Below are 13,487 nucleotides of genomic sequence, written 5' to 3'. Positions count from 1 at the left end.
GACTGCCATCGAAGAAGCCTCATCATCTTTGTAATCACTTCACAAAAACCATTGTTAACCGCCGTTCAAGTGCCCACCCCTCATGTAATGTCTCATCTAGGGGCCCTTGAGGTTCTAATAAATAAATAATAAATAAATACTTTCCGATATTCACTTTTCCACAAGGTGACTGAGACAGAATCAGCTGCATTCACCAATTACAACCCAGCCAAACATATACAAATTTATTAAGCTATCCGATAGATCTGTACTTGCATTCTCACACCATATTAAATAATTATACTGAAGTACTTCTCTCAATATTTTTTACATGAATGCTTCTTTGTTGATGACAAGGGCCCTGCGTGCTTTTAAAATATAGCTGATGCTTCAAACTAATGTGTGTTCAGATTTTCAAGGGAGGACATTGTCTCTGCAACATGTTCTGTCACCTCCTAGGATAGTTCAGTTGCTACGGGAGCCTATCTGCATGATTTGCAAGAAAACAAATGCACAGGCAATATTCATAAACAGTCTGCAGGGTCCCCTAGTAAATAGGACATCTGTCCTCTGAAGTAATGCTAGAATGTGTCAAGTCTCAACGTGAACATGGGAGACGGGAGGAATGGGGGAGACAGGGGGTTGCTTGCTTCATTTTTTCTTTGAATAGACAGGTCGGCACCACTGTTATCCAATCCTGCTATGAATCATCACTCTTTGTTCCGCATATAATTAATGCCATGTCGTGGTGGTCATCCCAGTTCCAGCTGTAATACTGCCACACTGTGTCAGTTTAAACCTCACCCACCGGCTTGCCTTCAGTATCTTAATTTTGGATTCTCTACACTATGAAAGGAGTACAGAAAATTCAGTTATGCATGTCATTTAACTCCATGCCAACCATGCTCCAATCCAACTAGGCCAAGGTATGCTGCAGTTTTCTTCTTCCAAGAAGCAAAGCTACAAGTTAGATATAACCATGCTTTAAAAATGCCTGCATTGCGACCAAATTTAAACACTGCATCTGCAGTGATTTGCTACACCACCTGCACCTTCAGAGGCAAAGGTGCTTCTGATAAACCAGATAAAGAGAGAGAGAGAAAAGGACAAACTTTTCTCGAGGAAGCGGATGAAGTCTGTAAGGGCCTGGCGGTCGTACTCGTGAGGCGCCTGGCTGATGGTGGGGAAGCGAAGTGCAGCAGCCAGCCGCTCTGACAGGTGGCGCTCATTGTCTTTGATGGCAAGCTCCTGGGCACAAAGATATACCGCCGCAAAAAAAAAACATTCCACTCTCAACTGCTCAACTGAGCATGAAAACTCACATCCACTAACACTTAGTGCATTGGTGGGTCATGTAATCTAAACCCACGATAACCAATGGTTACTAAGGGTAATTGAGTGAATTAGAAGAGAAGGCAAGTGTAGCTGGGAGCTGCAGAGTGTCACACAGGCAGATAAGATAAGATCAGGGACTTTGCAAGGATGAGGTGGCCTTAGATAGAGCAGGGCAGGCTATTTGCGGACATACCTAAACTCAAAAAGATGTCAATGATGTTGCAACTGTTGCCATGCAGTGAACCAACACTCTTGATGGAAAGGGCACTCCACCAAAATTCCTTTTCTTGTCCTCTTGCTTTCACCAACATTCGTGATGAAATTTCAGATACAATGCCAGCATACCTATAAACTATTGAGCACAACAACTAGCATTACTACTGGTCATTCATAATGTTTGCTGCTTCGGTATCTCGTACAGAAAAAAATGAACTTTTCACATACAACTCATTTCACAGTGCCATACACGCTGGCGGCAGTAGCAGCCAAATTACATCCGCTGCATGATGAACATCTCTCCCACACTCAACAGCCCCTTCCATGCACTGCTCATGTCTCTCTCTTCCCGGATGGGCGCCGCAATTAGGCTGGTAAAATGCCTCTTAGTGTCATACAAAGGAGCATGACGTTAAGCACTGTTACAAGACTTCATAGGCAAATGCATTAGCAAGTAATATATGGTGTTTGATCACTGAACAGGTAGCCTGGCCCCATTGAGAGCTGGCAATTACTTTCTTTAGTTTTATTTCACCATCACTGCATAATGTACACCAACCTTTAGAGTGCACTGAAAAAAATTACCCATTACATATGGGCCCAAATGGTCAATATGTGGGAATAAGCTTTGACTGAGCTGTAGTATGAGCTTGAGCAGACACCAGCAGTTTGAGCACAACACGCAGCACTCCTATTGCCAAGCACATGTACGCCAATCACATTCCCACAGTTTACCATGCATCCCAAAATGTTGCACTTCAACAGACTCAAGCACAAGAGCTTTTACATGAATACTCTGTTGAAACTGTCTACTAGTGGATGAGGATCAAAGCACACGTATAAATGACATGTCAATTTTGCATCAGTACTCGACTGTATATTCCTCGACTATGCTCAAGACTTCGACTGTGTTCCATATTGTCGTCTAATCGCGAAACTCTCATCCTAGCGCCTTGATTCATTAACAATTTCTTGGATAAGAAACTTTTTATCATTTCGTAAACAATTCACTTCTGTTGATAACAATTCATCCCCTTTAAGTGATGTAAAATCAGGTGTACGGCAAGGTTGTGTAATAGGCTCTTTACTGTTTCTGATTTTCATCAATGACCTACTGTTAAGCATCACTTCAACACTCAGAATGTTTGCTGACGGTTGCGTCATTTATCGCAAAATCCGCTCTGTTAACGACCACATCGCCCTTCAAGAAGATCTACACCGCATTAATAACTGGTGCGCATCATGGCAAATGTCTCTTAACACTGATAAATGCCAATTAATAAAATTTAGCCATAAACAGACTAATTACCGTTTCACTTACTTGCTTAATCACAGTCCAGTCACCCTTGTGTCGTCATACAAGTACATTGGCGTGCACGCTTTACCTAATCTCTCACGGAAGACCCACATAGAAAAATTAATGCCAAAGCTAACCGTACATTAGGTTATTTAAAACGTAACCACAGAGGTGCACCTTTTTCCACACGGCAGTTGGCAGATCGAACATTTGTTCGCCTTCAACTTGAATATGCATCTTCCATTTGGTCACCCCACCAACATTAATTAATTTATTCGCTAGAGCGTGTCAAAAGTCGTGCCGCTCGTCTCATTTCTTGCAACTATTAACATTCCAGCATAACTAACATTAAGGCGTCGTTATCCCTTCCATCCTTAGAACCTCGCAGAACAATAGCACTTATCTGCCTCTTCCATAAAATTGTTTACAGCCATCATTCCTTCGCACTACCTCTTACAAAACCGGCCCGCACATCTCACCGATTGCATAACACCTCAGTTTAAAAAGTCTTTCGGGAAGAACCACTGTATTCAACTCATCAGCCCTGCCCCGTGCAATCATTTATTGGAATAGTCTTCCTGACAACATTGTTCACATTTCAGATTATGTTATTTTCAAAGAAAAAATAAGCAGCATTTTGTTCTGAAGTGTGTTCTATAGTGTGCTTTTCCAATTTTGTTCTCTTTTCTTGTGTTTGTTTGCCACTGTATAATGATAACGTTTTGAAAATAACAATGTTAAAATAACCATCTTCTACTTGCTTCTGTTTCGCACCCCAGTTATGTAACCCCCCTCACATACTACTCCAATCGGAGCCCGTGAGGTATTGAATAAATAAATAAATAAATAGATTAAATGCCAAATCAAAATTACGCACTTTATGCAACCATATTAAAGTCATCTTTCGAATCCAAAGCAGCGCACTTTTCGAGCTGCACTTGAAAATATTTCACAGAAACGAGCACAAGCCGCAAAACACACTATGCTAACTGTAACCAGTTAAACAATAGACTCTTTAATTTCGGCAGTGCAGGTCTCAAAACACACAGCTTCATTCACAACACATATCCATCCGTTTCATAATAAAGATGCTTTGTCAGAGCTTTCCTAATTTCCTCGTTTAAATTCACAACAAAGGCACCGTGGAGCTAGCAAAGCACCCCCAAGATTGGCTCTCGTGCATTCATCTTTCCTGCAATTGCGGTGCTTAAATTGGGAGTGTTGGCCTTGTGTTGGCCTTCAATAAACTCTTTTCCTCCTCGTCCGTTTCCTCCTCTGTACTAGCCGCGCGATGAGGGCCGCACCAACAGTCGCACTTATATTAGCGCCACGAGTCATTCTCGAGAATTAAATGCATTCGTCTCAAGACGTGTTCGTAGATTGGCTCTCGACGCAGGCGGGCACGTGAGCCAGAAGCCACACGCAGGATCTCGTGCACGTCACCGCGCGCCGAAAGTTTACCTGCTCGCCTTCCGGCCAGGCGCAGTGGATCTCCGGCGACTCAATCAGCAGCGCGCGAACCACGATCACAGTGAAGAGCGTCAGGGTAACCCCAACGACGAGCACAGCGAGGGCGACAGCCACGCGCTTGTCACAAGTCCTCAAGCCCGCCCGAGTGACGGACGCTGTTTTGCCGCCTGCCATGCCGCGGCCAAGTTTCCTCGTGCTGCCAGAAAGATTCTCGACCTCTGCGACCGATCACCCACTTCGAACGACGCACAGTGGACCAGGGAGCACTGCGCGGATAATGACGGCTGATAAGAACCGGAAGAACTCTCACTCGTGACAGAAGATTCGAGCGACACGACCCGCCATATCCCCTCATGGGTCGCATCTCCTCAACAGCTGATCTATGCGCATTGCTCATGGGCACATGCTTATCAACAAATCGGCAGCAGTTTGTGTGATCTCGGAGGTAGCAAATAACTGCGGTCATGTAGCGCAGATGTCGCCACTGTGTGCACAAATAACGTGCAAATAACGTGGAGACGTGGGCAGTGTGGTCGGTGTGGTTAGCAATCTTGCGAATGCGTTTTTTCACAGTCCACCGGCATTTGGTTCGCTCGCTTTCGATGATGGCATCGGACGTGGTTTCACGCGTTGTGTTTGTAACTGGGAACAGCAACAAGTTGCGAGAAGTGGCGGCGATCTTGGGCAAGATACCGGGTTTCGAAGTAAGTGGTCACCGGTGCATTTTATTGCCGCAGTGTACTCGCCGCCGGCGCTAGGAAATCGCTTTGCTGCACGCCATTCTTCGAAAATTAGAGCATTTTCTGTTCTTGTTGGAATAGTCGTCGCTGCTCGCAAGACAAAGCACGTCAAACGCTCGAACGGGACAAACAAAGGCTCTGCCAGAGTATGAAGTCATCCACTGAAGCACGACTGCAGCCGACCATCTCGAGAGCAGTGTTTGCGCGCGTGATTTGAACACTGTTGGGAAACGCTAACTGTAGCGGTGGGCATTTTGAAGAGCTGTAGCAATGAAATACTAAGCTATTATACCGTCGTGTGGCAAGAACGGTGTTTTCGTTTGCACACAGTCAGAGGTTTCTTTGCATGCGCCGCTGTGCTGCAATTCACTAGCCGTTACAAATGCGGGCACTGTCTCGCGATGTAGTATATGTATCAACGTCGTTCAACTTCAGCAACTTGCGTGTTCTGGGCGAAGCTTTGTGCGAAGCGTAAGTAAATGATTCCGGAGCCCACCAATACGACGCCATACAACAGTAAAGAACTGTATAAAACGTGTTGTATGAAACCGAAGACAGAAAGTCACTAGTATAACGCGTTCACGACAGAGTAAAAGAAAAACAAAATGTTCATGCGTAGTGGCAGCATCATTTCCATCTCTTCAATACCTACCAATAGTGCCTAATTATTATTTTTGACATATACATTTTTACCAACATCACTGCCGTCCACTTCTGCTTAATCCAACTGAAAAACCGCACTGATGAATACGCCGGAACGTGCACCTTGTGCGTATACAAAGACCTCCGCACAGCAACCCTGAGCCGCAAAAGCGTCCTGTTGGTAACAGCGCGAAGATGAGACGAACGCACTGATACACTAAACGAGCGCTGTCAACTGTCATTCATTTGGGAAAGACAGGAATGCGTCGTCATCATCATCATCAGCCTGACTATACCCACTGCAGGACGAAGGCCTCTCCCATATTTCTGCACTTAACCCGGTTCTGCGCTAGCTGCATCCACTTGACCCCTGCGAACTTCTTAACCTCATCCGCCCACCTAACTTTCTGCCGCCCCCTGCTACGCTTTCCTTCCCTTGGAATCCAGTTTGTTACCCTAAGCGACCATCGGTTATCCTCTCTTCGCACTACATGTCCTGCCCATGCCCATTTCTTCTTAATTTCCACTAGAATGTCGGTAACCTGAGTTATTTCTCTGACCCACTCTGTACGCTTCCTGTCTCTTAATGTTATCCCTACCATGTTTCGTTCCATAGCCCTCTGGGTTGTCCTCAACTAAAGTAGAACTCTCTTGGTTAGCCTCCACGTTTCAGCCCCATAGTGAGTACAGGTAAAATGCAACTGCTATATAATTTCCTCTTGAGCGATACCGGTAAGCTGCTAGTCATAATCTGTGAGTGCTTGCCAAATGCGCTCCATCCCAATCTTATTCTTCTTGCGTATACTGCAACAAACACTACAGTTTTAAAACGCAGAGCATCGTTTGGCAAAGTAAATGGCGCGTGCCATGCTCGGATGAGATCAAATAAACTGTGCTACCGATATAAACAATAATAAAAGGGGTTTTAGTAGGTGACAAGAAACAAAAGATAAGAGCATGACTGATGATCAAGAAATGCAATTTCGCGATATGTCATCGATGGCGCAGTGACGCAACTCTGCATGATGTTTCTTCGATGTGCGTTTGATCAAGCAGGGAAGAAGATCACTTGCAGCTCGCGCAGTGAATAATTGATTTAACCCATAGCTCATGCATTGCCATATTTTGTGTTCCCAAGTAACTCAGGATCTTTCTCAGGAAAATGGGATTTCATAGGCACTTTTAATTACATGAAGGAGTACCTTTCTGAAGGAGTACCTTCAGAAAAGCGACGTAGTGTATGAACCTCCTTAGGGGATGTGTTAGGAAATCATGGTTCAACCGCTTACACATAGCAGTAGTATATATATTCTTTTTTTTTTTTATGAATGGAGGGGGGGGGGGGGTGATTGTGGAGCAAAGAAAAAATTGCTCCTACTCCAACTTCCCTTCATCTACAGCCTGAGGGAGACAGTTGCACATAGGATCCGGTCATTCTTTTTTTTTTTTTTCTCATAAATTAGACTAGTTTTTCTGCTAGGGTACTGGCGGTCTTTCAGGAATCGCGCAGACCTGCGCCGGCATAGTTCTGCCGCCACTCTTGGACTCGTTTCTGTGTATCTGCGTTGGTCTGCTTACAGAATTGCTAATTTCTGTTGAGACACATGCCTGGTGCGTCAAACTATAAAATATTTCTGTAAAGCTGATGTACTACGCACACAGGTGAAGATGATGATTCCTGACACTGACATCGCTACCGGTGTGTGCGCTGGATCTGCTTGTACGCGGACTGTCCCTGCCGTGCTTCTAGATCGAATCCCAGTATCTCTAATAAACCCCCATCCTACGGTTTCTTTTTGTCCTTCGGAGTTTTGGACGAAACAATTTTACCGCTCAAGTGCCACGGGCGCTGCGATCGCACTCTCTTAAAATTGGCCCGAATCAAGCGGAATTCTTCGGGACACGCACAGGCCTTCAGGGCGATGCCTTAATGCTTGACAGGATCACGCTCAGGGTACCACCGTCCCTTTCACATAGCCTTTAGCATGTCATGAGGACTGTGCACATGCGCTACCGACTTTTGTGAAAGGTGCATATTCCTGTGTGCAACGTTCATTCATGCTACAGGCAAGTCGCATTGCGGTTTTCACCAAGCTGGCTCCGTATATATAAATGTTCACTTTCGTCTTTGCTCAACCGCTTGAGGTAAAACCCTGATTTCCTTGTTGCCGGCTATGGTTGCCTAATTAGATCAATCGGCATAATATTGCGGCATACGAAGTAGCGATCTGACTGCTCTTTATGTAAATCCGCAGTGCCGTGAACATGCCCTGAAGCCTACAATTCCAAAACGACGTTTTTTACTCCTTCCCTGGGGTAATGAGCCTCGTGGCATTGAATTTCACGGTGTGATACTGTACGGATGGCCTTTATAACACTTTCTTTTTTTTTTCTTTTTTTTTTAAGAAAGCAAGTGTTATGCTTTATACAGCAAAATAAGGATGTCTTCCGGCTTTTACTCAGGGGCTTCGTGATTTACGACCCTCACTGCGGAACCCCTAACAAAAGGAATAAGGGCTTTAAAAGGGCGGTTAACTGAGCTTGCTGATGCTTACTTCAGGGTGCACGGTTGCAACGGAAAAGGTGGAACATGCACACACACACACACACACACACACACACACACACACACACTTCAGGGTGCACGGTTGCAACGGAAAAGGTGGAACATGCACACACACACACACACACACACACACACACACACACACACACACACACACACACACACACACACGCACGCACGCACACACACACACACACACACACACACACACACACACACAAAAGAAAGACCATGGACGAAACTGCAATTTTAAATGATTTTTTATTGGAAATCTCGTGCTTCTTATTTCGGGATAATATCTCTTTACCTTGTATTCTGGGGGCTTCGCGCAAGGAAGCGTCTTTTCTCTGATTTTTATTTATTTATTTATTTATTTATTTATTTATTTATTTATTTATTTATTTATTTATTTATTTATTTATTTATTTATTTATTTATTTATTTATTTATTTATTTATTTATTTACAAAGCTACTGACGGCTGACGGCGTGTTTATACACACAACTCTCATGTTTGACGAATCTACCATGCTTCGATGATCTCCCGCATTAGTTTGTCGCCATCAGTTTTCAAGCAGTTTAGGAATAGTACGATGGGTACCTGGTTCTTCTTGCCCTTCTTGTTGACGTTGCCTTTTTCACATAGCTACTTTAGATTGCTGCCGGGGGGGCCTTAAACATATGGTGCGGGCCCGCGTGTCCTCCAAGCATTTTTCTGTTTGCTCTATTTATTTATTTATTTATTTATTTATTTATTTATTTATTTATTTATTTATTTATTTATTTATTTATTTATTTATTTATTTATTTATTTATTTATTCCTCAAAGGTCTCTGATGAGACATTACATGAGGGAGTGGGCGTTTCGATGAGCCGCTTGAATATTTTGTGGTCGATGATTGGTAGCGACTTTGGTGGGCAGTCCATTCCAGTCCTGTGCTGTGCGCAGGAAAAATAACTGCTGAAAAGTAGTAGTGCGCGCCTGAGGTGGGTACACTTGCGTTAATGTGGCTGGAGCGGGAGATTTGGTGGGCTGTTTTTATGTACGGGTTATCAGATGGCAAAGAATGACAAAATTTATGAAAACTAGAGAGGGTAAGTTTAATTGTGCTTTTAGTGCTAAGATACTCGAATAATAGGAATAATCAGACAAGATGAATCGAGTTGCTCTGTTCTGAACTGATTCGAGGGCATTAGTAAGATTATTTTGGTATAGGTCAAAAATAGCATTAACAGACTCTAGTTTAGGCCACAAACGTTTGGAAAGCAAGTTATTTAATAGGGGGAGAAGCGATGGAAAGGTTACGTTGTATATAACCTAGAGCGCGGTTAGCAGAATTTATTATCTGGTTAGCATGCTGTATCCATGTTAGGTCACATGAAATATGTACACCGAGGTATTTCACTGACTCTGTTTTTGCAATCTGGATATTATTGATGCTGTAATCGGGAGCAATGTAGTTACGACGGCGGTGAATGGGCAAGTGGACATTTTTAGAGACATTTAAAGACATGAGCCAAGTGTAAGACGAGATATTCTTTTCCACAGGACTAGGCCGGAGATTGGTTGGTATGTGCGCGCTGGGGTATTGTTTTATTTTTTGCCTCCTGACTATATATAGCACACATACTTTTAATTGTCCTGTCAATGCACAGCTTTTAAACAGACGGCGTGCATCTTGTCGACTTTCGTGCGGTTGTGGTCAGTCCATACACGTATACGAAGTTTCTAAATTGTATTCGCTTATTCGGATCTAATGCTCTACTGGCCTCCTTTTCCCTCCTCTGTGTGGCTTTCGGCTAAACTTCAATTGGCACTGGCAAACGGTTTTCCTCATTTTTCAGCCAACTTATCCGAGAACTTGTTTGAGCTGTGACTGCTTAATCTGTGCCTCTGATCTGCGCACACAGTCGTAAGCTCGGTGAAAGGCCACCCCGATATAGATACAAAACCGTGCTTTTAACCAATCCATACAAACGTGTTGCATGACATATACGGGTATATCATATCCGACTCAGAATGCTAGGATCCTGGGTGATTTGATTCCCATCTAAAAAAAAAACGGGCCCCGAGTGGGCAGCTCCTTCTGAATCGGCATGCCACGTGGTCGCGTGACGTCACACAACACTACAACCAACCAGGTGCCGATACTATCGTCCACCATGCTACCGCCTCCCTGAGCCATTGTCGCGATTTTTGAATGTTGATCGCACTGTTAATTTCAGCTCTGAAGAAATCGTGCCGGCATCACACGAAGCAAGGTTTCTAGCTCATTTTAGCGCAGATAAGTGTATAGGCTGAAAATGTGGGTTACCTCTGGTCATTGCTATGGCACTGCTGTCGCGCCTCGAAACTTTAGTTGCAGGTCGCACGAGCGGCACATATCGGTGTTTCATCATACATTCCTCGTTGCTATTACCGAGCCTGCAACGAACCATGCATGCGCGTGACGCTCTGATCACCTTATAGCACCCGTTGAGCTGCACAGTAAAATTGCACAAGCTTGATTACTCTGTTTCTCTTAATGCGGTAGCTCGGTATCAGCGTTTAAACATGTACGCCGTATGCTTTTTGCGGCTTCTCGTGAGTCGTTAACATCTGCGAACTCAATCTGTGCTGGAACCAGGAATACAGAACCTCGCCATCTTCTCCCAACTTTCTTCCGCCGTGCTGTCTCTCATCTTCTCCCGGCTAAGAGAGCCAAACACGCTGCAAGTTTCCCTCTCAGCATTCCCATTGGCCCGCACAAAACGGGACCATGCGTGGGCACAAGATCCTCTCGATTAATGCACCAGCGGGAAAGCGCGCGGCGCTCCGCAGATTGTACGGTAATAGCGGCAGCGAAGAGTAGGTAGGAAAACGCAGCGATGTCACGTGGAAGCTCTCTCCATTCCAAGCAGCTCAAGACCATGATCGAGACCCATACTTCTAACGGAGTCAAGGAGGGGCGCGCGAATTCTTCCTCCGCTGGAAGGTAATACTTCGGATCAAAGAGGTTGCGGAACTGGCGCTTCCCATGTGACAGATTCATACGCCTCTTGTGACACGTAGAATAAATATTCTTACCGCAGTACGGCCTTGTGACTGTGACCCATTCGTCCTGCACATGGAGGGAAACAAAATTAGCATGTCGCAACGTCACAGGTTCAGCCTTCGCAACCCTTTCTCCTCTGACGCCGCTGCCTGCATCAGGCAGCGCAACGCAGCTTGATTCGCGGTGTTTTTGTGTCGATTTTTAATCGGCAATCTTGAGTTCTTTGCTCCGCAAAACAGAAGAGCTGCTCCAGTCGGCAATTTGGATTCACATTTTGAGTTCTGATTGGACCGCGACGGTGTGTTCCCGAGACTATACCTACAAGTCTTGCTCTTTCGCTGATTCGGGGTGCAAGACTTTCTCAGGGCATGCAAGTGTCTTGACGTGAGGCCCCTGCAGGCCCGACGCGAGGCCTTAGGACTCCAAAACGCGCCACTGGCTGTCACGCCGAACAGCGACGTTATCCAACTGTCACGTGACGCACCCCCGTGACCTTTCCTTCCGCCATGATTAGAACAGGGAACCACGAGCATCGGCCTCGGCTCGTAGTTCCTCGTTGCCTGTCGCATTCGAAACTGCCGTGGTTTTGAACGTATTAATGTTTACTCATCGGCAGACGTTCTTTGCTGCAGCTGGAGAGCCGTGCCCTGGATCTACCGGAGCCTCAAGGCGAGAGCGACGCCATCTGCCGGGCCAAGTGCGAGGTCGCCGCCCGCCTGGTTGACGGCCCAGTGCTGGTCGAGGACACCTCGCTATGCTTCGATGCCCTGGGCGGCCTGCCGGGACCCTACGTCAAGTGGTTCCTGCATAGCATCGGCTCCGAGGGGCTGCACCGTATGCTGGCTGGCTTCGACGACAAGGGTGCCGAGGCCGTGTGCACACTGGCTCTGAGCGAGGGCGCTGACGGCCCCGTTCGCCTCTTCCACGGCCGCACGCGGGGTACTGTGGTGGCTCCCAGGGGAAGCAACAACTTCGGCTGGGACGTGTGTTTCCAGCCCGAGGGCCACACGCAAACCTATGCTGAAATGAGCGAAGACGAGAAGAACGCCATCTCACACCGACACCGTGCCGTGCGCGCCCTGCGCGAATACCTACTCCAGCGCCAAGCGGCGCCCTAACCCCAGGAAGCGTTTATATATATATATATATATATATATATATATATATATATATATATATATATATATATATATATATATATATATATATATATATATATATATATATATATATATATATATATATATATATAGTTAATTCTGTGAAGTAACACAAATAAAGAGCACTTGCAACTAACTTCTTGTGGATGAACTGTGGGCGAAAAAGAGTGACCATAATAGAAGCTCGCCAGTTAATTTCAATCGGAACTCGCGCTTCTTCTATAAAGTGTATTTATAGCACACTTATTCGCAAAAATTTTTACATACATTTGTTTACTTTGACAAAATATCCCTCTCACCAGCTCGTCGGGACTGTCCGTCGAGAAACACTACATTTGTCCTCGATAACAAGAGTACTACAATGTGGGGATTTCGCGCTTGCGGGGTGACCTCCATCCACTTCTCCTTTGTAATCACGTGCGAAGGAGGGATCAGAGAAGCGTGCGGCTACTTCGCTCGTATTCTGCACACATCCACTGATATAAAGAAGGCGAAAAAACTACCAAAACTAATTTGCGAGAGTGCATTATTATGTCTGGGGTCTCTAGCTTTCAGCAGTTCTATGACACATCCGCAGAGTTTACTCCCAGACCGTGCTTGCTGCGAGCAACAGTCTCTTTAACTTGTTGTTACACATAACGATGGCAACATAATTAACTTATTCCCCTAAATCTGCACACAGCTCCTAGTAACAAACAAGGATCTGGCGATGCATGCAGCTATACTACTGTGTGGCTCCTTTACTGGGGAGTTTTAGCTTACCGTGATCCGCCACCGCGCGTTCCACTGCGCATGCCCAGACCCTCCTTAACGCCGATAGATGGCGCCACATACTGGATGTCGAGACCAATCAGCTTGAGCGCCCCGGCCACCGCGATAGAGTCGCGGTGGCGGATCACGGGTCACGGTAAGCTAAATCTCTCTACTGTCTCTTTGGCCGTGAAAATTTTGCGTACTGCTACTAGTTTGGTAAAGGCCCTGACGATGTTTCATCCAAATATTTGACCCTGTAAAATGTGATTCCCTGGATCTTTCTTAGATCGTTATT

At 45.4% G+C, this 13,487-nt stretch overlaps 2 protein-coding genes across 2 annotated transcripts in view; one reads left to right on the top strand and one right to left on the bottom strand.

Annotated features, from left to right (window-relative positions):
- The window catches only part of LOC146178793 (N-fatty-acyl-amino acid synthase/hydrolase PM20D1-like), a 37,122-nt gene extending 32,651 nt beyond the window's left edge, over window positions 1–4,471 (bottom strand). The window contains exons 1-2 of the mRNA XM_084578555.1: window positions 4,289–4,471; window positions 1,092–1,227 (exon numbers count right to left, since the gene is read on the bottom strand). Coding sequence (XP_084434681.1) covers window positions 1,092–1,227; window positions 4,289–4,471 — 319 coding nt within the window. The remainder of the gene's footprint in view (window positions 1–1,091; window positions 1,228–4,288) is intronic.
- Window positions 4,472–4,854: 383 nt separating this feature from the next.
- LOC146178792 (inosine triphosphate pyrophosphatase) lies at window positions 4,855–12,419 on the top strand. The gene is made up of 2 exons (XM_084578556.1): window positions 4,855–5,001; window positions 11,912–12,419. Exons 1-2 carry the CDS (start codon window positions 4,855–4,857, stop codon window positions 12,395–12,397), a joined length of 633 nt encoding a protein of 210 aa, XP_084434682.1. The 3' UTR covers window positions 12,398–12,419.
- Window positions 12,420–13,487: the final 1,068 nt, after the last annotated feature.

This window comes from Amblyomma maculatum, chromosome 9 (genome assembly GCF_055883805.1).
Source record: "Amblyomma maculatum isolate TAMU_Amacu chromosome 9, ASM5588380v1, whole genome shotgun sequence".
Classification (NCBI taxonomy): Eukaryota; Metazoa; Arthropoda; class Arachnida; order Ixodida; family Ixodidae; genus Amblyomma; species Amblyomma maculatum.
The sequence above is the reverse complement of the archived record's forward strand: the minus strand, read 5'-3'. Positions and strand labels throughout refer to the sequence as shown.

What these genes read in the sequence shown, in the direction of transcription:
- LOC146178792 (XM_084578556.1), top strand. Translation starts at nt 4,855, where the DNA reads ATGCGTTTTTTCACAGTCCACCGGCATTTGGTTCGCTCGCTTTCGATG. An exon ending in GCAAGATACCGGGTTTCGAA is followed by an intron (nt 5,002 to 11,911) that starts GTAAGTGGTCAC and finishes TCTTTGCTGCAG; the next exon opens with CTGGAGAGCCGTGCCCTGGA.